A 25,602-nucleotide genomic window follows, 5' to 3' on the forward strand; every position below is an offset into this window, starting at 1 on the left:
GGGCGGCGCCGACGCGCTTGGCGGGAGATAGAAAAGTGTTTCTGCGAGCGCCGGCGGCGGCCGCAGTCCCTGTGAGCAGCGGCCGGACCTGCGGTCACCCTGACGCCTCACGGCCCCGGGGCCCGGAGCGGCCGGAGCAGCTCGCACTCTGACCCCGGCCCGGCTCCCGCTCCGGGCTCGGCCGGCGGGCGGGCGAGCGCGGCGCGGCCCGGGCCGGGGGGATGTCGCGGCGGACGCGCGGGTGAGCGGAGCCGGGCGGCGGAGGGCCCTTCCCCCCTCCCCAGGCGCCATCCTCCTCAGCCCCGACCCCTACCCCCACCGCCACCCTCGCCGGGGCCCTTCCGAGCCGGGCCGGGCCGGGCGCGGTTGGGGTCGGCAGAAAACTCAGGTGTCCTGCGTCGCCCGACGCGGGGAGACGCCGGGGGTGCGCACGAAGCCGGGGGGCTCCCGGGGGCCCCTCGCTTGGCACCCCCGGGCCTGCTGGGCCTCGGAGCTGGGGCGGGCGGGTCTCCTGGGACCCGGGCCAAGCCTATATGATGTCATTTTGTCTCCCGCCTAATTGCGGGGTGGGAGTGGGACGGTGGGTGTCAGCTGGAAGGGCCTTTACCGGGGAGGGAGGCGACCCCTGGAGAAGAAAAATGGTTTTCGAAGTCGCGGTGGGTGGAAGGCCAAAGCATGGAAGACGCTTGTCTTTCGAGCCTTTGGCGGGGGGGTGGGGGGGGGTCTGCTTTTGCGAGTGGGCATTTCTTAGCATTCGGGGAAGCGCGGAACACTCGGCTCTCTCCCCTGACCTAGGAGGGTTGCTGGGGCCGGGAGGGACTTTTTGGTCCCCCACCACCTGGCCTCGGGGCCTTAGGTCGGTCTCGCTCCGGAGACCTCCTTCCTGTTCGACATGCGGGGGTTGGGGCAGCTGGGGTTGAAAGCGAAGGGAAGAGAGACTGATCTGTGCCAGCAACCCCTGGGGCGGAGGCGAGAACTGCAGTCTCCATTTTACTTATCCCCCCAGAGTTTGAGTGGCAGAGACAAGCCAGGAATCAGGTCTCTGGGCTCCACGTCCCTGTCTTACACCTGTTCCTTCAGTGTCTGAGTTCTAGGCTTTTCAACCAGTCTGGGAGTCACAGTACAGAGTCACAAGGGGTTCTGACCTGTTCCCTGCCAGGATTCATGCATCCCAGATAGCCTGAAATCCACTTCAGGTGGTGTCTGCCTTCACAGGCTCAGCAGATAGATCTGAGAGGCGATGGTTGCTGCTTTCCCTAGGATTCTTCTCAGCAAGGAAGCATCTGATCCCTGGGCAGATCAGGCACAGGGTGTGTCTTCCTCAGGCCATGGTTTCTCAGGGCAGCTCCAATTCCCTGGAGTTATTTTCTGGGCAGGCACTTGTCAGGCCCTGAATTTCTGGTTCAGGAAGTGTTCACTCCAGGCAACAAACCCAAGGCCCCTGACAATCCCCAGGTCCTCTACCATCTATGCCCTGGGGCTCAGTGGAGGAATCGCGGCTCCCAGGTGAGGGATAGGTTCTGCACTCTGGAACCCCACAGCATTAAGTTTGTTTCTTGGCCCCTTGCTGTAACTCTCTTCTGCACCAGTGCCCTGCTTCCTGCTCAGCTTCTGACTCACCCCAGCTGGAGCAGAGCCCAGCACATGGAAGGGCATAGAAAGGGTGTGTGGGACCTCCACGTGGTTGCCACTACTGACTTAGCCCCTGCTTTTCCCGCTGGGATTATGAGAGGAGGACCTGCAGGTGCAGGTTAACCCCTGCGAGCTTCGTGTGTGCGTGCTAAGTCGCTTCAGTCGTGTCTGACTCTTTGCAACCTTATGGGCTGTAGCCTGCCAGACTCCTCTGTCCATGAGATTTTCCAGACGAGAATACTGGAATGGGTTGCTACACCCTCCTCCAGGGGATCTGCCTGACCCAGGGATTGAACTTGTGTCTTGTATGTCTCTTGCATTGACAGGCGGGTTCTTTACCTCTAGTGCCACCTGGGAGCTCAGTTTTCACATCTATTAACTGGGAATAGTGAGAATGCATGTGAAGTAGACAGTCATTACTGTGATGGTAATATAAATATATTAAACCTCACAGAATTCTCCCAACCATCTGAACTGCTGTCCCCGTTAAATAGAGTATTGGAGCTCCAGAGTGTTCACACAAAAATTACTTTGTCCTTGAAGGAACATTTGCTGAGCATCTGTTAGAGGCTGGGTGTCAGAGAACCAAAAATAGTTTTAGAACAGAGGCCGGGGGCAGTTGATGTTAAGCCAGCTTCCTTCTGTTATTAGTATCTTGTAAAATTTTTTCCACCTATTTTGTGATGGTAGAGGACTCCATGAATTGGGTTGGGAATGACGAGACAAGGTTGAATTCCAGCTCCCGTGACTTGTGTTGCTGGGTTTCGATGGCGTCTGTCCCTTCCTTACCTAATTCTAAAAGTTGACTTATGTTAGCATTTCTGATCGACTAAGAGGCGACAGCTTTGCATGTTTAGTCATTCATTCCTATATCTGGCCATTTCCAGAGCAAACATTTCTTAGGCATTTTGTTGCCATCCTCCGAAGGCAGATAGGGAGGTGGAGGTGACCTCTGTCCTGGTTGTCAAGGAGATAGACAGTTGCAACCTAAGAGCCTATGTTATATGACAGGATTTCTGAGGTGCTGTGGGGAGTGTGGGAGTGACTAGGGAGATGCTGAGAAGGGGAAAGGCTGCAGAAGGAAGTCCTCTTCCTTCTTTTGACACCTGACCTCTGCTTGGAGACTTTGACTTTTCCTACTTGAAAATTCATGACTAAAGAATGTCCCTGACAGAGATCCACCTGAGTTGGAAGGGTGCTCCAGTGAGTCCCAGACGTCCCTGGGGGTGGTTAGCGTGATCTTCATTTTTCTAACTACGTAAATAGGAAGATTTTGGAGTGACTTGGAAAATTACTTGTTAGAAAATAAAACCATCTAGAATTCAAAGTTGCTTGTATTCTGATTTTTTGCTCCATAAATTAGACCTGTGTGTAGGCAGGGATTGAGAAGGGGTATGGAAAAATGGACATAGTTACTGAGGTAGTTTATTTTATTTTTTTAATATATTTCTTTGGCTGTGCTGGGTCTTAGTTGTGGCACGTGGAATCTCTAGGAACTCTGACTTGCAGTATGTGAGATCTAGTTCCCTGACCGGGGTTCAAAACTAGACTCGCTTCGTTGGGAACATTGAGCCTTAGCCACTGGACGACCAGGGAAGTCCCTGAGATAATGTATTTTAAATGGTTTTCTCAGATAACCAATATTTCTTAAAATCCTGGTGCATAATGATTACATACATCTTTGGCTTTAATCCTTAAAATATCCATGCAAGTTAAAGTTTAGTTACTGAAAAGGAAATATGAAATGGGTGTCTGGTGTTGAATATCCTAATATTCTTGGTGAAATCTTTTTTTCTTGTAGCTTTTGAAGTCATAAGGGTGTTGGTGAAAAGACAAGAATAAAAAAATAGACCATAATTCTATTTCTTCTTTTAATATTTATTTTTATTTATTTCTTTGGCTGTGGTTGGTCTTAGTTGCCACATGTGGGATTTAGTTCCCTGACAAGGGATCGAACCTGGGCCCTACGCATTGGGAGCTCAGAATCTTAGCCACTGGACCACCAGGGAAGTCCGCATAACCCCATTTAATCAAAAACCTTTTAGAAAGGGGGAGGGTGGAAGTACCTACATTTGTACCTACAGTAGAAGCCCACCTCCCTGAAACCTTTCCTTTGAGGTCACTGGCCTCTGTCCACAGTGTCCATCCATCAGGTGGCAGATCTTGGAGATGCATATCCTTGACCTTTGACTTTTTTTCCCCTGCAGTGAGGAGCTGGATGAACTGCACTACCAGGACACAGATTCAGATGTGCCAGAGCAGAGAGACAGCAAGTGCAAGGTCAAATGGACCCAGGAGGAGGTGAGTGACACTGAGGGGCAGTTGCGGGGGATGGAAGTGATGGCAGCTGTGGAGTGGAGGAGGGGAGGGCAAACTGAGAACCGAACCTGGGGTGTGTCTGCCTGATGCCCCGACCAGTATGATGAAGGGGGGGGGGGGGGGGCGCTGTGGAAAGAAGCCAGTGGGACCTCTGTTCTCTCTGATGCTTCTCAGAGCATTCCTGGACCCTATCAGTATTGAGGACTCTGAGAGGGATGTATCTCTGAGGACCAGCAATTGTGCTCTCTGGGTAGCTGGCGTGTTCTGTATCCTGAACTTGAATCGTGCTGCTTGTCCTGTAACTGCTGGGAGGTTGAGTCAAATCTGCCAACCCCTACTTTATTATCATTTAGAAAAATAATAATTGTATTGAGTCTGTAATACCGAACTCTGAATTGATTTCTTTTTATTCTTTAATCATGTTTATGGAGTGTATATGTATAGTGTATATATATATATAGTCAAATGCACCTTTTTAAAGTGGAAAGTTCCATCACTTTTAATAAGTGTGTATTACTTACATAAGTGCCATCTTTCTGGCTTGTTCAGTGTAATGTTGCATGATTCAGTACTTTGTTCATTTTTTCTTGCTGAATAGTATTCCATTGTATCGTTAGACCATGGTATGTTTCACTTGTTGATGGGCAGTTTGGCTGTTTACAGAATTTGCCTATAGTGGCTAGAGCTACTATGAAAATTCTTGCCTAAGTATTTTTGAGGATTGTTTTCATTTCTCTAGGCGGGATAGTTTGGGATGTTCACGGGGTAGATATATGTTTAGTTTTTATAGACTGTCGAGTCTTTTTGTAACTTGACTGTACCATGTTAAACTGCTATTGGCCTTATCTTTTTATTCTACGTCTGTTTTCCTGGATGTGTTTGGTTGTGAGTCTCTTCCCCCCCACCCCTTCTTAACTTACTGTTTGAGTTGTGAAACACTCTTAAATCCTAAAAGATGTTTCTTCACAGGAGTGCTAGGCCAGCCTTTTCTCTTCATCCCACTGTAGACCAGGGACTGTATTCCACTCTTGTGGTCTTAGGAGACCAGACAAGATGGGATTCCCTACCCCAGAGCATCTCTCTCTGCCTGGGATGGAAAAATAAGACCGCACTCAAGGCCCGTGGACATGCTGTGGCCATCACAGTGCTGGCAGGACCGATGTCCTTTGTGCCCACCGTGGTGTCTCCTGTCTTACACTAAGCCTCCTAGACGTAAGAGGTGCCTATCATTGTCTTAAATGCCTTTAGAAATTGAGTTTACTGTTGTCTGAGAGGTTAAGGAACGCTTCATGGGTGAGGATTTGGAAGTTCAGCCGTCAGGGAGGTATGCAAAATGGTGGATGATTCAGAACAGGAAAGGGTTGTAGGTGGGAAAAGGCAAGTAGAGGGGCCCTGGTGTGGCTGGAAGGAAGGGTCCTTGAAGAGGTTTTGAAAAGGTTGATTTAGACGGAAAGATGGAACAGGGTCCAAACAGGAAGGCCTTGAAGGTTGGGCTCAGAGACTGAGGCTTGCTCAGCTGGCAGGGAGAAGCCAGTGACGATTTTTAAAGCAGATGAATGATATAACCGTAGCCTGGCTTCAGGGAGCCGGTCTACTGGATGTGGAGTGGATAAGAGATCTGGGGGCAGCCTGAGGCTGAGTGAGCAGGGAAGGGCGCTGCGTTATTCAGACAGAGGATGGCTGTGGAGGGACCAGGGCAGTGCAGGTGGGAGTTGACAGGTGGAGGGGCCCATGGGGTCTGGGAGGAATTGGAGGGGGGGAAGTTGTCCACCCCAGTTGTCAGAGAAGATGGTGGTGCTGGAGATGGACACAGGGGACATGGGCAGAAGGCAGGGGTTAGCCTGACCAGGTGGGATGGGCAGCATGGTGTCTGGAGCCGACTATGTGGATGTGGGCTGGCCCTGCAGCAGGATTTATGGGAACTCAATCCAGCTGGTGCTGGGCTGTGGCGAAGCTGCAGCTGAGGGTCTGGATGTCTGTGGTGGCCTTTTTTTCCCCTGCCCGGGAGAGAGAGAGTGTGAAGAAACACCTAATGTTAAACCATTGTAACTGTTTTTAAGTGTATGTTCAGTACATGAAGTATATTCTCACTGTGCAGCAGATCTTTGGAATTGGTATCTTGCAAAAAAAGCTGAATCATTAAACACTAGTTTTCCCTATCCCCTCCCCCTAGCCCTTGGCAACCACCTTGTTTTACTTTCTGTTTTTTATTTCTTTTTTAATTTGGCTGCACTGGTCTTCGTTGTAGCCCATGGGATCATTTTTTGGTGCCACATGCAGGATCATTAGTTGCAGCATTTGGAATCTAAGTTTCCTGATCAGGGATTGAACCTGGGCCCCGTGCATCGGGAGCACAAAGTCTTAGCCACTGGACCACCAGAGAAGTCCCTGGTTTTTATTTTTGACTACTTGAGATTCTTCATAGGAGTGGGCTTAGACTGTCTTTGTCCTTTTGTGTCTGGCTTATTTTGCTTAGCATAATGTCCTCAAGGTTCATCCATGTTGTAGCTTGTAACAGAATTTCCTTGTTTTGAGGCTGAATAATATTCCACTGTATGGATAATGCTACATATTCTTTATATATATAAAGTTTAAAAAAAAAACAGTTCGGGGGATTCCCTGGCCATCCAGCGGTTAGGACTCCAAGCTTTCACTGTGAGGGCCTCGGTTCAATCCCTGATCGGGGAGCTCTGAGAACCTATAAGTTGCAGGGGGTAAAAATGGTCAGTTTGCTGGAGGAATATTTTACACACAATCAGCTACAATTGTTGAAGTACAATCCAATGAGTTTCAGTGGATGTGCTGCCGTGAAACTTGGAGCAACACCATCTTGTAGGGCATTTCCGTCACCCCAAGCATCTCTTGCTCCCTGCTGTTCATTTCTCCCTCCCACCAACCAACCCTGACCACAGACACCACTATCTTTTTGTCCCTATAGCTTAGTTTACCTTTTCTAGAAGTTCCTCTGCACAGAATTAAGCAATGTGTACTCTTGTTATGTCTGACTTCTTTCTCTCATCCTAATGATACTGTGATTTTAATGTTGTTGTGTGAATCAATAGTTTATGTTCAGGAGAACTTTCTAACAGGTACTGTTTTCCCTTCCAAGTGCCCACGTTCCCACATCTCCAGGGCTGGGTCACTCGCCTCCGGCCTGGATGACTGTAATGGCCTCCTCTCCTCCATTCTGCCCTCCTGCAGCCCTTTCTCCTGCAGTTGCCAACATGAAGGTCACAACAAGCACGTTGGACCGTGACCACCTGTCAGTGGTGATGCTTCAGTGCATCAGTGGCTTTGCATAACGCAGAGGCCTGAATCAACCCTGTGTGTGGTCTGGTCCCAGCTGCCCCCCTCCCCACCCCCAAATCCTCTTGCCTCCCTCTTGCCTGCTTCCTGCAGCCTAGCCTCACTAGAGTTCCTTGGAGCCTGTCCCTTGGTTCCCCCATAGGCCTCACCATCCACCTCTCCATCCCCACAGCACAGGGTGGCCCTCCTTTTGTTTGCAGGAGCCTTTGATTAGTGTCTGCTTCCCTCCAGACTTTAAGTCCCAAAAGTTGAGCAGCTCTGATGCTGGCGTACCTGGTGCGAAGTTAGACGATCGCTTCATGACGTGAATGGATGAATGAGGCTGTTCCCTTTATTGGGGGGAGCATGGTCCAGAGCAGCCACTTTCTGCCCATGTGTGAGCTGAGCCCTCTGTCTTCCTGACTTTGGCAGGATGAGCAACTGAGGGCCTTGGTGAAGCAGTTTGGACAGCAAGACTGGAAGTCCCTGGCCAGTCACTTTCCTGTGAGTGCAGCCCCTCTGCCGCCCCCACCCCCACCCCCGCAGCTCTCCCAACAAAACAACCTTCCAGCCTCCTGAGGCCATTTCTACCCAAACTGGAATCAGAGGTGCCCTGACGTAAGCATCCTCACGTGGCAGCCTCTGGGTGCCTGGGGGCCTTAGGCTCCATGCTCATGCGTCATATCAGTGGCATATTTGCATTTCTTCCTGCAAGTCACTGACGAGTTGCTGCTCTGAACCATGAAACTGAACGTGAGAGGAAACAATGCTTGAGCAGGCTTCATGGTGAGGCCTCCGCAGAACTGACTGGAGCCACCATGTCCAGCATCTAGAGCCTCCTGGTGATGTGGGTCCCCCTAGGGTCCCCCACCCCCAGTTCTGCAGGCGGCCGACAGGGAGGGTATGTGGCAGGAGCTGCTGTTCTCTTTCCTGGCTCGTGGGCAGCTCGGGGACCAGGTCACCAGACCCTTTGGCCCCATTCCTCACGCCCTGTCCTCTACGGGTTCTGAAACCTTCAGGGAAATGGCCCCTCTCGGAAGCAAGCGAGAATCCCTGGTGTATCCCACAGGCTGGCACAGGGCGGTCATGGGCAGTGGCCCCACACAGGGTTCTGAGTCTGTCTGCTTCCATCCAGGCCCGCTTGTAGCAGAGGGAAGCGTGGTGTCCTAGTCTGTGGGTGTGTAGCGTGTGGTGGTTCTGGGAACGAGGCGGGGCCACAGGCCAGGAGTTCTCAAGGATGCCTGTCCTCTTCCCAGAACCGTACCGACCAGCAGTGCCAGTACCGGTGGCTGAGGGTCTTGAATCCAGACCTCGTCAAAGGGCCATGGACCAAAGAGGAGGACCAGAAGGTGACGCCTGGGCCTGCCACACCGCGGTCTTTACCCACCCCGGGGAAGGGGGTCAGGGGACTGAGGATGACGTCCCCGTGGTGGGTGCTGGGGGGGCGGGGGTCCCGCCGGCCTCACGGCAACTGTCCCCCAAGGTCATCGAGCTGGTCAAGAAGTACGGCACGAAGCAGTGGACGCTGATCGCCAAGCACCTGAAGGGCCGCCTGGGCAAGCAGTGCCGGGAGCGCTGGCACAACCACCTCAACCCCGAGGTGAAGAAGTCCTGCTGGACGGAGGAGGAGGACCGCATCATCTGCGAGGCGCACAAGGTGCTGGGCAACCGCTGGGCCGAGATCGCCAAGATGCTGCCGGGGAGGTGAGCCGCCTGCCGGGGCCGGGCCGGTCAGGGGACCCTGGCCTGTGTGGGGAGCCCAGTCCGATTTCTCTGGGGTCGTTCACTTTCCCCAGAAGAGGAGTCCTTCAGATTCTGCCTTGGGCGGTGCAGGGACCTGGCTGCTGGGAGATGGTGGGGCGGGGCGGCCTGGGGGCCTCCTGTTCACTGTGCAGGTACTCATCTGGTCCCGCTTTCGGCTTCGGGCCCTGGCCATGGTTGCGTGCGTGCTCCGTCGCTTAAGTCGTGTCCTGACTCTTTTGCGACCCCATGGACTGTAGCCCGCCAGGTTTCTCTGTTCATGGGATTCTCCAGGCAAGAATACTAGAGTGGGTTGCCTTGCCCTCCTCCAGGGGATCTTCCCAGCCCAGGGATCAAACCCATGTCTCTTGGATTTCCTGCATTGGCAGGCAAGTTCTTTACCACTTGTGATACCTGAGAAGCCACGTGGCCTGGGTTGCCTGGGCTTTTTCTTTTTCTTTTTTTTAAAGAGAATAAGTCTCTTTCCTCCTGCCTGTGAGATCAGGGCCAGGATCTGGATATCTAAACCACTGTCTGTTTTCACTCTAGTCCTCACTGGGCCTGGCCTCTCCAAGCACTGGGCCTCTTGGGGTTCTGCAGGGAGAACTAGAACAACTTGAGACTTGGGCTACAATCTTGCCAGATCTTCATCCACGGTCAACTCCAGTCTCCTGAGTTGCTTCCCATAATTGCTTTCCATCTTCTGGAAACCTATAAAAATCTCCTACTACCCACTGCCTTCTACCCTGCTCTCCTTGTCTGTATACGTTTTTTTCTGTGTGTGTTGACCACGTTCTATAGCATGCAAGATCACCGTAGTTCCCTGACCAGGGATTAAACCCATGCCCCCTGCCTTAGGAGTGCTGCATCCTAATCACTAGCCCTGTCCATGTGGATTTTTACTTTGCTTTATTTTTAATCTTTCTTTACCATGGCATTGTGGTGCCATGGTAGATGGCATGGAGGGAAAGGAGATACCAGATGGCCTATTTTCCCTGGAGTCTGAAAGCATCTGTTTCCAAACTCGGACCCAAGTGTGTTAATCCTTTTGGTGCTTCCTCTAACCCTTGGAATGGAGACTCTTCCCCGTGTGGCCAGCCTGACCTGGCCGATGCCATGAGCCTCACCTTCATCCGCAGTCACCCTCGCTCACCCGTCGGCCTTCACACTACTCCGCTCCCCTCGCCCCCACAGACACGGAGCCTGGACGCCCCCTGCCTCGTGCCCACTGTGTAGCCGGCTCACGCTCGTCCTTTGGTTGTTAGTGGGGAAGGTTTGTCTGTCCTTCCTGACTGTGGTCAGTCCCTGGCCACCTCCCCGTAGTGCCCAGACCCTCCTCTGAGACTGGTGGTTCAGTCGAGCTGTTATTCTGGTGGAAAAGCACTCAGCTCAGGGCCCAAAAAAGGCGTTGTCTGTGTGTCCGCGCTTCTGCACTCTGTGACCCGTGTGCTTTGAGGATGCTCGCGCCAGTGCCAACGTGTGCTTCCACGGTTCCGTGCATCTCCATGCCTTGTCCTGCCCACCACGCCTGCTTCTCTGCTGCCCTGTCCTGCTCTCCTGAGCACCCATCGGCCTATCTCCATCCTCACTTCCCTGCTCTCCTATGCTGCCATGCTGCTCTCTGCTTCTACGGGTCACTACTCTGATTTATACGACTATACGTGTTTCCTCTAATCTGTAACAAGTGATGGAGGAGGAAGTGATCTGATTCTCCAGATTAAAAAGCCACAGCTCAGAGTAGTCAGCAGGGGACCCTGTGTCCTCTTGCTCTGCCCTCTCTGGCCATTTTCTATCTATGGGAGGTGATCAGGACTCGTGTTTGAGGTCCCTGAACCTCTGGACAGGGGCTGGCAGCCAGCAGCTTGCTTCCAATTTCTACAGATGCGCGGTGAGCCGGGAAGGGACTGAGAGTTGCCAGAACACTTCAGTGTTAGGATTCTTACCCTTGTCGATTGAATAAGATGTTTGCTTACTTCGCAGAGGTGTGTGGGAATACTCTGTAAATCATGCCAGGCTACGGGCCTGTCAGACTTCATCTTAGAGCGGAGAGCCCTTAGAGGTCCTCAGGTTGACCCCTCCTTGACAGAAGCCAGAGCTCAGTTCAGGGAGGCTAATGGTGCGCCCGGTGGGGCGCGGGCCACAGGGCTGGGGTCAAAGGTCCTGGTTGGCCCTTGCAGGACGGACAATGCTGTGAAGAATCACTGGAACTCTACTATCAAGAGGAAGGTGGACACGGGAGGCTTCCTGAGTGAGTCCAGAGACAGCAAGCCCCCCATGTACTTGCTGCTGGAGCTGGAGGACAAGGACGGCCACCAGAGTGCCCCCTCCTCGGAAGGCCAGGTGAGCAGCGGGGAGCGGAGCTCGGGAGGGCTTGGCCACGGCGCTTGGGGTGCTTGGGTGGGTTGGCTTGTTTTCACGTGTATCCAATGCCATCCCATCAACACCTGCTTCTCCCTTTTCACCCGTTCCCACAGCTGTTCTTTAATCCTGCAGAAAGGTCTGTGTGGCCACATGTCTCACGAGGGCCTTTCCCTGTGAAACCTGTGTCCACGCTTGGCACTCACCTGCCCAGAGATGCAGGATGCAGAAGCCAGCATCAGGGAGGGTCAGGCGGGGAGGTCTTCAGCGTCATCAACAGCTTCCTTCCCACCTGTTGCTCTCTCCAGCTTTTTCATAGTAAAAGCATGTATGTACTTTAAAATCAGATGTGTCAAGGTGCAATCACAGTAAAATTCATCATTTCCTGTGGAGGTCAGGACCGAAACAGTCATGTCACCACCACCGCAGTCAAGATGCAGAATGTTCCCATCACCCCCCAGGCTCTTGTGCCACTTTCAGCCCAGAATCTCCCATCCTTAGTCCCTGGGACCCTTCATCAATTTTTTTAATCTCTGTAATTTTCTAAAAAGTCATATAAATGAAATCATATGGTGTCACATTTATCATTGTTAACATCTCACGTCCCTTGTGGCTCAGCTGGTAAAGAATCCGCCTGCAATGGGGTAGACCTGGGTTGGATCCCTGGGTTGGGAAGATCCCCTGGAGAAAGGCTACCCACTCCAGTGTTCTGGCCTGGAGAATTCCATGGACTGTATAATCCGTGGGATCGCAAAGAGTTGGACACGAATGAGCGACTTTGACTTTCACATCCTACACCATAGGGCACACTTTTTTAAAAAACTGACATTTCAGTTTAGTTCGGTCGCTGAGTCGTGTCCAACTCTTTGCGACCCCGTGGACGACAGCACGCCAGGCCTCCCTGTCCATCACCAACTCCCAGAGTTTACTCAAGCTCATATCCATTGAGTCAGTGATACCATCCAACCATCTCATCCTCTGTTGCCGCCTTCTCCTCCTGCCTTGGTAGTAAATGTTGGCATATGCATTAAACAGTTCTCTCTGGAAGTTGGGATTTATAGGCTCAGTCTTGAGCCTTACAGGCTTGTTTCTAACCCTACAATGACCATTGTATTATTTTTGAAGCACGGAAAAAATTTGTAATTGCAAGCATTGACCAGTGAGGTAATCCCATACACACAGAAAAGGCGAGCATTTTCTGGCAGGCAATCTAGCAAAATGCATTCAAGTTTTTAAAGCATGTGTCTGCCTACCTCAAGGAACTTAAGAAAGAAGTGAGCAAATGAGCAGTGATTTAGCTACCAGGACAGTCATTAAAGTTCTGTTTCTAACAACAAAAAGTCGGATGTTAACCTTAGTTAAATAAATTACCAGCACAATAGAATCATTAAAATAACAGTAGAGAGCAGTGGGTGAGGCTGAACCTGTGAGGTCCAGATCCAGGTCTAGGCACCCCCTTGGGCCAGCAGGGCCAGCTCCCCAGACACAAAGCATCAGGGGGTGTTTTGTGTAAAATTAGACCTTCAGTTTCAGTTCAGTCGCTCAGCTGTTTCTTTGCAACCCCATGGACTGCAGCACACCAGGCTTCCCTGTCTATCACCAGCTACCAGAGCTTATTCAAACTCATGTCCATTGAGTCAGTCTTAGAAATGGGCTTCCCTGATGGCTCAGTAGATAAAGAATCTATCTGTATTGGAGACAGGAATCTCCTGTATTGGAGACATAGGAAATGTGGGTTTGATCCCTGGGTCAGGAAGTACCCCTGGAGGAGGAAATGGCAACCCACTCCAGTATTCTTGCCTGGGAAATCCCATGGACAGAGGAGCCTGGTGGACTCCAGTCCATGGGGTCCCAAGAGTCGGACATAACTTGGTGACTAAACCACCAGTTTTACAAACATCTTTTTCTCCTTATATCTTCCCCTGTCATTGTGTGTATACAGACCTTTACCTCATTCTTGAATCTGTCGTGCCATCTGTCATATCTTGTGTTGATGAACATCTTGTCACCATGTATGCTGCAGTGAACGTCATTGTTCACATTCCTTGTACATGTGCCTTTTTATGTGTGTGGAATGCTTAGGCGAACCATGTAGACATTTGAAATTTTCCTAAAGTGAAAAGTGAAAGTCACTCAATCGTGTCTGACTCTTTGCAACCCCATGGACTATACAGTCCGTGGAATTCTCCAGGCCAGAATATTGGAGTGGGTAGCCTTTCCCTTCTCCAGGGGATCTTCCCAACCCAGGGATTGAACTCAAGTCTCCTGCATTACAAGCAGATTCATTACCAGCTGAGCATCAAGGGAAGCAAGTTTTCATGGGGCATTGCCACATTCCCACTCAGAGGGCAAAGTCGTTCTGCTGAAGCAGTAAGTCGAGCTGCCTGTTTTCCCACACTGGTCACAGCTGGCTCAGATTTTACGGAATGTCTCTGCCTGTTTTATGAGCAGCTGTGCAGCATCACTGCCTCACCTACATTTCTTTTGCTAGTGAGGTCGACCGTTTTCTCTTTTTTATTTAATATTTTACTTTATTTGTTCTATTTTAGCCACAGTGTGCAGCCAGCAAGATCTTAGCTCCCCAACCAGGGACTGAACTTCCGCCCCTGCACTGGGAGTGCAGTCTCAGCCACCGGGAGTCTCACACGTGCTGTGTTCACGGCTCCTCGGGCTGTCAGTTTAACATGTCAAAGCTTGTTTCCAGATTCTGCAGGAGAACTATTGCCACAAACAATCTTTGTCTATTTCTTTTTTCTTTTCCTGTCACAAAGTTAGTATTCACTCCTTTTACGAACCTTCGTTTTGGAATAATACTGAACATACAAAGAAGTTGCAGGAGTGCTCTCCTGTACCCTTTACTGGGTTCATTCATTTTTAACATTGGTCAGATTTGCTTTTTCTTTCTTTGTATGCATATATATATTTTCTAACCTGAGCTATGTGGTGGCATACATTGTGCCTTTTATCCCTTAGTCTTTGAGTTATATTTCCTAAGAATGAGGACATTCACCAGTGTACCTTCAGCACACACTTGGAATTTAACTACTTGAGGAATTGTAACTAATCTTCCACACGGATTCCGTTTTTTCCTGCCTAGGACCCAGTCCAGGGTTAGACTCTGTCCTGTTGTCCTGTCTCTGACCCACTTTAGCCTTCCGTGGTTCTGATGCTTTTGAAGAGTAAGGTTAGGCTTTGTTGCTGTTGAGCAGCTCAGTTGTGTCTGAATCTACCCCATGGATGGTAGCACGCCAGGCTTCCCTGCCCTTCGCTGTCCCAGAATTTGCTCAAGTTCATGTCTGTTGAATTGGTGATGCCATCCAACCATCTCATCCTCTGCTGCCCCCTTCTCTTCGTGCCCTCAGTCTTCCCCAGCATCAGTGAATTATCTCTTCGCATCAGGTGGCTAAGGTATTGGAGCTTCGGCTTCTTTATCAGTCAGTCCTTCCAATGACAATTCAGGGTTGCTTTCCTTTAGGATTGACTAGTTTGATCTCCTTGCTGTCCAGAGGACTCCCAAGAGTCTTCTCTTAACTCCACAATTCAAAAGTATCAGTTCTAAATATCTTAAAAAAAAAAAAAAAAAATCAATTCTTCAGCACTGAGCCTTCTTTAAGGTACAACTGTCACATCCGTACCTGACTACTGGAAAAACTATAGTTTGTGACTAGATGGACCTTTGTCGGAAAAGTGATGTCTCTACTTAGTTATGTTATAGACTGTCTTTCAATTTCGGTTCACTTGAGTTTCCTTATCAAGTGATAAGGTTGGTAGGCTTCTGATAAGGTTCAGATGGTGCATTTTTGCTGAAACACGGCACAGTTTATATCTCATAATGAGAAACCCGAACTGCATGCCCTGTGTCCCTAGGGAAGTGTCGTGACCAGCTGGCCCCCGGCATTCCCTGCCCTGAAGGAAGAAGAGAGCAGCGAGGAGGAGGTCGCGGCGGCCGTCCCTGCTCAGGAGCAGGAGCCCGTCCCCGCAGAGCTGGACGGAGTGCAGACCCCAGAGCCCCTGGAGGACTTCCCCAAGCATGAAGACCAGGAAGGCTCCTCGCCAGAGACCAGCCTGCCCTACAAGTGGGTGGTGGAGGCTGCCAACCTTCTCATCCCGGCTGTGGAGTCTGGCCTCTCAGAAGCCCTGGACTTGATCGAGTCGGTAATGTTGGTTGCGGGACTTCCTGGTGGGCCCCGAGCACCTCTGGCAGGGAGCACTTGTGCCCCTAGACGGATGTCCTTCCATCTGCTCATAGTCTCACTGACGTGGTTGAGCCGATGCCGAGCGCCCAGCCAGGGCCTGGCAGCCCCAAGAGAGTGGCAGTGCCGTCCCTGTCTTCAGGGAGCTCCTGACTCACCCGTGAAGCCCGGGGTGGTGGGGGAGGCTCCCCAGCAGAAGTGGGGCGACAGAGCCCTCCGGGGATGGGGAGGGGGTGGATGCCATAGCAGCACCGCAGAACACTGGCGTTGGTGGTAGGGCTGACGGTCGGGTTTCCTGGAGAGGACCCCGGGAAGGGCGGGGGCTTGGGGCTGCGGCGGTGAGTGCGTCCTGCTTACTCAGGGAGGGCCACCCCTGAGCCACACTGGCTCTGGGCTGTGCCCTTGGGGAGGGGCTCCGGCGGGGGCTGCACTTCCTGGTGTGACTTCACTGCTCCGTCCGCCAGGCCTGAGGCATGGAGTGGGTTTCAGGAGGTGGTGGGCAAGAGGCTGGTGTCTAGGCAGGCAGTGGGGTTCAGTGGGCAGCGCCCACACAAGCCTTCCCACTTATGCTTCCTCTTATTAGCTGAGCATAATGATGCTGTTGATTGAACATCTGAGTGTCAGGCTGTGGGCCTAACAAGTAGTCCACGTGGTATCTTGGGAGGGGTGTCTTGTCTGTGTTTTTGTAGATGAGGGTGAGGCTCAGAGATCAGATAGTGTACCCAAGTTCACACAGCGAGTAAGGTCTTAACCATCGTGCCCAGCGTCCTGCCCAGTGAGGGGTTAGACTGTGAAGTCGGTCTCAAGGGGCTGCCTGCTCAGACCCTCTGGCTCTGGGTTTCCCCGCTGGCCACGGTGGCAGGTGGCAGGAACTCTGGTGTCTCCTCCACCAGAAGGGACTTCAGAGTTAGCTTGGTGTGTCAGTCTGAACAAACTGCCCTGGGGCCACCGAGGGCAGGCTGAGATGAGCGCTGTCCCGCCCTGCTGGTGCTGCCTCAGTCCGTCCTGACTGTTCTCTCGGGCACCTGTCATGACCCCGTCCTGGTGCTCCTTCTGTGATGATAATTTCTAACCCGAGTGCCTGCCACGTGCCAGGCGCACTGCTTGCTGCCTCTGTATGCTCTCCGTCTTTAAACAGCCTGTGAAGGGGGTTGGGTGGTGGGCTCAGCTCAAGCTCAGAGAGCTTAGGAGGCTCATCTGGCGTCACATAGCTGGTGAGTGCTGAGCTGGGCTGTCTCTACGATGACCTTCAGTGACTGATGGGGGGTCACAGTAGCTGCAGAAACACTGCCGTCCGTCCCCCGGGCCAGTCCTTGGCGCATGTGCTCAGGTCTGTTAGATGCTGTGAATTCCGGGGCCCCCGCAAGGTTGGCGTTCGTGCTGGGAGGTGGCCCTGGAGTCAGCACTGCCCTGAGCCGCCCTCCACCTTCGGGAATGGACTTGCCAGGCTCCTGCGAGCTCCAGGGACCGGAGAGGAAACTTGTGTCTCCAGAAGCCCTAGGGCTAGGTTGTAATTAACTAGACAAAGGCAGAAAGGACCCAAGCATACCTCTCAGAATTATTCTTAGAAACTTGGTGACCTTGGCAGGATCACACCCTCTCTGACTTGGCTGCCTCGGCTTGAAAGGGAGAGAGTAATACTCCCTCAGGGTAGCTAGTGGGTGGATACAGTTTAGCTGAAGCACCCAGTGAGGTGCCATGATGGACAGGCTCATGGAGCCCAGGGCTGCCTCCTGTCTGGGAACATGACTGGCAAATGATGACCCTTCATCCTGCTCGTGGCCTTGGGCCCAGGTCTTCACTTCCAGGTGTTTATCAAGAAACGGATTTATGTCCAAGATGTTCATAAAGAACATCTGTATTTAATCTTTAAGAATTAGGAGGAAGAACCCAAATGTCCAACAGAAGGGGATTGAGTAACATATGTTCAAACGATAGAACATTTTTCAGCTGTTAGAATTATTATAAAAGTTAATGTTTTTATTATAACAACAACTAAAGTCTACTGATGGTAAACATTAAACTTTGGTAATAGAATGAGGTGCCAGCATTATTCCAGCTCTACAGAAATTTTAAATGGAAAAAGAAGTGAAATAGAAATGATTTGTACTAAAGTTAGGAACGTTGAAAATACTAAATATTTAGGGACACATGTAAGTGTTAATTGATAAAGAAATGCATAAGGATGGTCAATACTTAATTTCAGCACTGGTTTCCTGCATGCAGGCAGAGGTTTGCCAGGTAGACCTGGAGCTTTAGTGATAAGGTTTTATTTCTTAGGCTTCTTGATGGGCATATGAGTTTTCTTTGTTTTTTTCTCGGTGTTTTTTGTGTATCTTAAAAACGCATAGCACATTTTTTTTTTTAAATAACAGTGAGCAGTCATGTACATGATAGGATTTCAATAACGTTTACAAATACAGATATACAGACATCGAAGAATCTTTGAGGAAAGGCAAAAAAAAGTTAAGAGTGATTGTTCCTGGGCTATGGAATCAGGGTTTTTTTGTTGTTGTTGGTTGTGCCACATAGCATGTGGGATCTTGGTTCCCTGACCAGGAATTGAACCCGTGCCCCCTGCAGTGGAAGCGTGAAGTTTTAACCACGGGGCCGCCAGAGAGGTCCCCGTGGGATCGTCCTTGACGCTCTGTTATTTTCCAATAGCACATGAGCCCTGTGGTTTATTAGCCGCTGGGAAAGCCAGTTACTCCTAACTCCGCCTCCGTCTCCCGGCAGGACCCCGACGCGTGGTGTGACCTGAGTAAGTTTGACCTCCCCGAGGAGCCGTCGGCCGAGGGCAGTCTCGTGGGCAGCCCGGGGCAGCCCCAAGCCTGGCAGCAGCAGCAGCCCGCGCCGCCCCGGCCGGCCGCCGCCGCGGTGCCCAGCGTGACTGAGTACCGCCTAGACGGCCACACCATCTCCGACCTGAGCCGCGGCAGCCGGGGCGAGCTGATCCCCATCTCCCCCAGCACTGACGTGGGGGGCTCGGGCGTGGGCACGCCACCCTCCGTGCTCAAGCGGCAGAAGAAGAGGCGTGTCGCCCTGTCCCCCGTCACGGAGAACAGCGCCAGCCTGTCCTTCCTGGACTCCTGCAACAGCCTCACCCCGAAGAGCACGCCCGTCAAGACCCTGCCCTTCTCGCCCTCCCAGGTGCGTGCACCCCGCCCCGACTGCTCACTGGGAGCGGGTGACGGCCCCCCGCTGCCCAGTACAGGCCATTCACTGGGTGTCTGCAGGCCCTGTGCCTGGTGCTGGGGACGTGGGACCCCAGACCAAGTCTGGCCCTGCCCTCGTGAAGCTTAGGAAGACCATTTCAGAGCTACTTATTTTTTTCCTTCTGAAAAGAAGCTGCTCTCAGACAGCCAGCTTGCTTTGCCTTAAGTTCATGGCCAGCAGCACAGAGGGGTGGGAGGTGGACCTCCCGTCAGGCTGGCAGAGGGAGGATTGGGCGACGCCAAGCCAAGGGTCCACACGGACTGCCTGCCTGTCCTGGCCTTTGCTCCCCGGCCCTGAGCTCATCACCTCGCCTGGGTTCCTGTGTCTTCCTGGCAGTTTTTGAACTTCTGGAATAAGCAGGACACACTGGAGCTGGAGAGCCCCTCGCTGACGTCCACGCCCGTGTGCAGCCAGAAGGTGGTGGTCACCACGCCGCTACACCGGGACAAGACGCCGCTGCACCAGAAGCACGCTGCGTGAGTGCCGGGCCTGCCCCTCCGCCCCGGCAGGGACCGGCTCTCGGGGCGAGGGACGCCTTGGGAAAACACCTGGGACTCTGGTTTCATGAAGGCAGCCTCCTCCTGGTCATCTCACCTGCTTCATCAGTGTAGTCTGGTGCTTCACTTTTGTTCTAATTGGTTTCTTTTTCTTGTTTTGTTCTTTTGGCACCATGGCTTGCGGGAACATAGTCCCCAACCAGGGATTGAACCTGTGCCGTCCTCAAAGTGCAGAATCCTAACCACTGGACCACCAGGGAATTCCTCTTTTTTATTTTTTTAATTGGATGGTTTTCTAAATTCAGAGATTAGACATGTGGAGAGTCTGCCTTGCCACGAAAAATGTAATGTTTGCGTCATTTTTGTAAGTTTTGAGTGCAGATCCACTGTGCTTGCAAGGACCCAAGGCCCCCCCGTTCTCCCCGACTTTCTGGTGCTCGGGAGGGACAGCTGTGTTCCGCCTTCAGGCCTCTACAGGTTGCTTACCTGCTTCTGTGGAGGTGCTTTCACAATGTTTTCTCCCTTGTATCATCATGACCCTTGAATTCCAGGTAGAGTTGCTTAACTGGTCTTGGCCTTGGTACATTTGCTGGGTGGGGGAGAAGCATTGCTATTTATGCTTCAGGAGTCAAGCTGTAATTCAGGGATCTGTTCAGGAATTTTAGTTCTCATAATGATAGGTAATTTCAGATAAGATGCATGGATCCTTTCGGTCAGAAATCAGTCTTTCAACGACAGATCTAAAATTTAACTTATATAGGTTTCATGAGAAATGATTCTCCTGTCAGGTTGAAATGTTGGTCTTCAAATCTTAACTCTTAGACATCTGGCACCACAAAAGGAGTTGCTGCTTCTCCGGAGAGATGTGGGGGAGGGGTGTGGTCTTCCTGGCCCCCCCGCCCTCCTTGCCTGCCCCTTCTCCCGCTGGTGCTGCAGTCTGGCCACAGGCCACCTTGTTTTATGGAAAATCCTAGTGACGGCAACACCGTCAGCCGTTCTTCCACCCATTCGGGCCTCCCGGCCTCCCGCAGGCTCTTGCTGTTCTCTGCTGTTTCTGAGGAGGGCCCTTCCTCTCTGCCCCAGGACGCCCCCCTTGCAGATGGGGAGGTGCGTGGGTGGGCAGGTGGGATGGGGGCTGCCTTTCTGCCGCTGAGACCAAAGGTCAGCTGGGGGGGTGGGAGTCAGGGGCAGCCCACGGCAGAGCCCTCCAGCGCCGTCGCCCAGCCTCCTCCTCCGTGCCCGGCAGGTTTGTAACCCCAGATCAGAAGTACTCCATGGACAACACTCCCCACACACCGACCCCGTTCAAGAACGCCCTCGAGAAGTACGGACCACTAAAGCCCCTGGTAGGTGGTGTGGCCGGGCCAGGCCTCCAGGCGTTTATGGTCACTTGTCCTGTCCTTCTGAGATCCCATTAGCGTCTCCCGACTGCCCTGAGGAGTCGCGATTCCCTAGTTTGGTAAACAGGGCCCCCTGTTACAACGAGTTACCGGCTCGCCAGACGTCTCTGGAGCAACCACCACGCAGGCAGTGCTGGCTGCTGCTGGCACCACAGCGGCGTCCTGGTGGAGCTGGAGGTGGTGGAGGCCCACATCCGAGTGACCAAACAACTCAGCTCGTGGCCGTGCCAGGCAGAGCGCAGGCGGGCGTTGGGATGGAGAAGGACTTGGCGTGGGTGCTGCAAGCTTGTTGGGGAAAGTGGCAAGTTGCTCTTCAAGCCTGAGCCTGTTGACTGGCTGGAGACAGCTGGCCAGTGCAGACGTTTCCTGGGTTGCTTGCTTTTCACGCAGTGTGAGGATGGCCCTTCTCCCCCGACTCCTCCCGGTTCATCAGATGGTCCTGCTTTCCCCCAGGGCAAAACAGGGCTGGCACCCCGGGATTTTCTGAAGCAGGCTGTTTCTGAGAACCCAGCTGCAGGTGGGAGGAAGGCAGGTCCTGGAGAAGAATCCCTGCAGTGATCTCCCCTCCCGGCTCACCGTGGGGGGCTGGCGTGGAGCTGGCGGAGTTGCACAGCCCCGGGCCAGGCGCAGTCAGCCCGGCTGTTTCCCAACCCGGACTCACTTCCCAGATACTGAAGTGTCTGTGCTCGCGGGACACATCCAAGAGGGCGAGTCTGACCTTGGCAGGATAGTTCAAGTATGCAGGGCTTTTAGAGCGACTTCCCCAGTTTCACTGTGCCCTACACCCCCTGGCCTCTGCCACCTGAGCGCCCAGGCCCAAGAAACGGACATGGAACTAAGACCTCTGTTAGCGTGGGGCGGAGGCATGGAGGAGTTGGGCTCTGAGCGTGTCCAGATTTTAAGCTCACAGCCATGTGGCCCTGGGCCAGGCTCTCGTGCTCTCTGAGCCTCTGTACCCAGTGGAGGATGCCAGCTGATTCCTCGGGCTGGTTGAGGGTGGCTGTGATGAAGTGGAGTGCTCCCACCCTTCAGGGAGCCGAGGACAGTTAACGGCCATGGACACCGTGTGTGAGGCCAGCATCCCAGCTCCAGGCCGCCTCCGGCATCACCCAGGGCAGCAGAGGTGCAGCCTGTCTGTCCTGCCGCCCCCACGAGCAGGCTCAGCCCGTGTCCTCTGGCCTGGGCGCGGAGCCTCACCCTGGCCATCCCCACCCGCAGCCCCAGACCCCCCACCTGGAGGAGGACTTGAAAGAGGTACTGCGCTCTGAGGCCGGCATTGAGCTCATCATCGAGGACGAAGTCAGGCCCGAGAAGCAGAAGAGGAAGGCTGGGGTGAGCGGCTGGCAGGGCGGGGGGGTCGGGGGCCCGGCCGTCCGTTCCTGCAGCCTGGAGGTCCACGACATCGGCTGGTGCAGCTGCCTGCCACCCTTCCCTCTCCCCTTGAACTGCTTCCTCGCTTATTCCGCATTTGGACCCTCCTGAAGTGGGCTCTGGGTTGGGCGGGGTGGGTAGAGCAATGATTAAGACCCAGAGGGGGTCGCTCCTGGAGTTCAGTGGGCGGAAATGGCAAACACCCTCAGTGACTCAGTACACGCAGCATTCGGGGACAGAAAAGGCCCAAAGAGGATTTCAAGGGGCATCCTTCAGATGGAGCCGCCGGCCAGCTGTCGGGGCAGCGTGAGGAGGTGGGGCCAGCCGGTTCAGGTGAGGTCGGGAGTGGGTGGGGACCCTGCTCTGGACGCCTGGGTGCGGAGGGCCGGGCCGTGCTGGACAGGCCTGTCCCGCCCCCAGCCCACGTGGTTTCCTGACCGCAGGCAGCTCTGTGTCCCTTGTTTTGAAGCCCCTTTCTTCCCAGGCACTCTCTAAGGAGAAGGGAAAACAGGAGTGGGCCAGGGTGGTACTGGGTGGGGAAGGTGGGTGGCCAGGCGGGGAGGGGACCCTCCAGCTGGGCCCCTGGGTGTGTGGGCAGAGCATGACTAGGGCCCTCCCTGGGCTCTCTGTGTCTGAAGGTGGCTCCGAGCCAGGGTAGCAGCTATTTTGGGCACAGGGCTGAGTTCGGGGACAGGTGTCAGTCTCAGAGGCCCTCCCTGGGGTCGGAGCCACCCCCTGATCTGCTTATAGGAGGCGCAGGGCTTGGGGGCTGGGCATTCCCATAACAGCCTGTGTCCCACGTGGTCTTGTGTCTCTGTAGCTCCCCAGCAGGTGGGTGTTCTAGTTGTAACTTGCCTGTGTGGGGGAGTGTTCAGTGTGGTAGAGACTTGGACTGCACTTGGTCCCCCTGGGGATGAGGTTGGGTGGAGGTGGCATTGGAGGTGGAGTTGCTTGCTGGTGAGCAACTGGCAGGACAGCCTGCTCTATGGAGAGTCTGCGACAGGGCCAGTGTCATCAGGGCTGGGGGTGACGGGAGTCCAGGCCTGTGCCCTAACCACCACCTCCCCCCAGATGCGGCGAAGCCCCATCAAGAAAGTCCGCAAGTCCCTGGCTCTCGACATTGTGGACGAGGACGTGAAGCTGATGATGTCCACGCTGCCCAAGGTTGGTAAGGGGTCTGGGAGAGAAGCTGTCGTGAGGCCACCCCCTACTCCCCACCCAGCTGCAGGAGGCTGAGAGTATGGAGCCGCCCTGCGCCTCTGGGGCCCTTTAGCCTGGAGAGCCCTGGAGGTGGAGTCAGCGGGGAGGAAGGGGGCAGGTGGCACTGGGCATTCCACCACTGGTGCCGATCCAGGCCGCCCTGCTCTTGTCCTTCACAGAAGGTTCGGTTGGCAAGCGCTGGCTGCTGGAACTTATTGGGCATGTGTGTTTTCTGAGTCCCCTGCACCTTGCCTTGTATTATACTGCTAGGGGAGACCCCGGTCAGTGAGGTGCCTCGGGGCCCTGCCAGGTGATGGGGGCACCTCTGCCCTGTTCCCAGGCCAACCTCTGGAGGGGCCACTGCTTCCACAGAGCCTGGGCCCCAGAAACTGTGCTGGGCAGTCGATCCCTTGCAGCAGGCAGTGGGGTGAGCTTGTTTTTCGCTGGTGGCCAGTAGCAGACAGTGAAGGCTGTGGAAAGGCCCACGAGACGGATCATTGCCTGGCAGCTCCTATAGGTCCGCCTGCCACTCTCACAGTCCTGGCAGAGAAAGCTCCGTCTAATGAGGCATCCACGGCAGGCCAGGAACTTGGTGCTCTCCACCCAGACCCTTGAGTGAGTGAAATAACTAGTGGAAAGAAAAAAAGTCAGGTGAAGTGATTAAACACAGAGGAGGTGGAGCGGAGGGTCTGGTCTCTGGCGTCTCAGCTGCCTGTGCCTCAGGTTCTTGCCTGCAGGGTAAAGCCCTGTCCGGGAGGCGGCCCAGGCCTGGGGCTGCCTTGACCAGTCCCCCAGTGGGTGCTTCTGGTCCCCGGAGAAGCCGGAACACCCTTGTCTCCACCTGAGACGGGGAGGAACCAGTTCATGTAAAAGGAGCCTGCGTTCCTGGGTGTTCATCAGGTGCCAGGCTCTGATACAGGCACTTGCAGCTGTTTTCCTCCTTCATCTTTAAATGAAGCGGAAGCTGAGGCTCAGAGAAGTATCATCTCCTGCCCACATCTTCTGCCCAGACCTCCCGGAGGCGGTGGCACTGGGATGTGCCTGCTCTTTTATGTTCTCCCTCCCACAGAAAGCCTGTGACAAAACGCTGAGCCTCTGACTTGGTTTTGCTTTCAGCCGACCAGCATCCTCGCAGCGGGCTCCTCAGGCTTCACCCCGTCGGGCAGCAGAGAGGACAGCAGCCTGCTCAACGAGGGCTTCCTACAGGCCAAGTCTGAGAAGCCGGCGGCCCCGAGGCCCCGGGGCCACTTTCCCACCCCTGCCCCTGTGAGTGCTGCCCCTCGGGGCCTCGCTCTGTGACCTCCACACCACAGGGCCTCTGCACCGGCTTTGCCTCTGCATGATGCCCTTCTGTGGCTCTGCTGACTGATGAACGTGGGCTCCACATCTTTGTCCCGATGCCACTCCCTCAGGGGACCTGGGTACCAGAGATCTCCCTCCACAAAGCCACTCCTTCACGATGTGGTCTCACTCGTAATTAAGACATGTCTTTGTGACTTTGTCCTTGAAGACAGGGATCCCCTGCCTGTTTTCCCAGCCATCTGCAGCCTCTCTGCTGCTCTCCAGCCTGCAGAGCTGTAGCTTTTTTCCTCCCCTGGGGGCTGTTGCCACATGATGGGCACGGGGGAGGGTGGGGGCTTGTGTCCTGGTCCAGCCTCCTTGCTCTATCCCTGAGGACGCCCAGATGGCACTAACTCCCCAGGTCCACCAGGAAGGTGCAGTGAGCACAGATTGTGGCTTCTAGAGAGAGGGAGCGTGATAGGAATGTCCCCACCCCACCCCAACCAGGGTCTCCAGGCTTCCCTAGGAGCCCCGGCCACTGCCTGGATGGTAACCCCCTTTCCTCTTCCCAGATGACCAGCGCCTGGAAGACAGTGGCCTGCGGGGGCACCAGGGACCAGCTCTTCATGCAGGAGAAAGCCCGGCAGCTCCTGGGTCGCCTGAAGCCCAGCCACACGTCTCGGACCCTCATCTTGTCTTAGGGGCTCGGCAGTCACGAGCCCACTCTCATGTTTACAGGGGGCTGGGGGACCGATTCTGAGCTGTGAATTTGAGAATCACACTCAGACGACCGCCTGCAGGGAGCCTTCTGCCACCAGCCCCTCCCAGACTGCTCAGGTGGGGACAGGCAGGCCCACCTACTGACCTGTCTCCGAGCCCGGCTGCAGCTGCGGGCAGTTCCTGGTGCTAACAGAACAAAGTCCCACCTCTGAGCTGGCCTGGCCCTCCCCGAGTGCCATAGGGAGCCCCTCAGCTTCTCCCAAGCCCTGGTCAGGCCTGGCCTCATCTCAGACCCCTGCTTAGGACAGGGGACCTACCTAGCCAGCGTGCTCCTTCTTGCAACTTGTTGATGCATTTTCTTGAAAAAATAAAAGTTGTCTTTCTCCTGTG

General features: G+C 53.9%; 1 protein-coding gene across 1 annotated transcript; it reads left to right on the forward strand.

Moving 5' to 3' along the window:
• On the forward strand, positions 1–25,602 carry MYBL2 (MYB proto-oncogene like 2). Its single transcript, XM_065922036.1, has 14 exons — positions 1–241; positions 3,840–3,933; positions 7,669–7,740; positions 8,493–8,585; positions 8,720–8,940; positions 11,154–11,316; positions 15,202–15,489; positions 18,264–18,677; positions 19,080–19,219; positions 20,487–20,586; positions 21,859–21,972; positions 23,083–23,175; positions 24,328–24,477; positions 25,065–25,602. Exons 1-14 carry the CDS (start codon positions 222–224, stop codon positions 25,191–25,193), a joined length of 2,091 nt encoding a protein of 696 aa, XP_065778108.1. The 5' UTR covers positions 1–221; the 3' UTR covers positions 25,194–25,602.

Source organism: Muntiacus reevesi, chromosome 2 (assembly GCF_963930625.1).
Source record: "Muntiacus reevesi chromosome 2, mMunRee1.1, whole genome shotgun sequence".
In the NCBI taxonomy this organism is placed as follows: Eukaryota; Metazoa; Chordata; class Mammalia; order Artiodactyla; family Cervidae; genus Muntiacus; species Muntiacus reevesi.

Bases quoted from the DNA above. Each gene is read 5' to 3' on its own strand.
- MYBL2 (XM_065922036.1), top strand. From the start codon at position 222: ATGTCGCGGCGGACGCGCGG. The intron at 18,678-19,079 runs GTGCGTGCACCC...TCTTCCTGGCAG, and splicing joins TGCCCTTCTCGCCCTCCCAG to TTTTTGAACTTCTGGAATAA. The intron at 21,973-23,082 runs GTGAGCGGCTGG...ACCTCCCCCCAG, and splicing joins AGCAGAAGAGGAAGGCTGGG to ATGCGGCGAAGCCCCATCAA.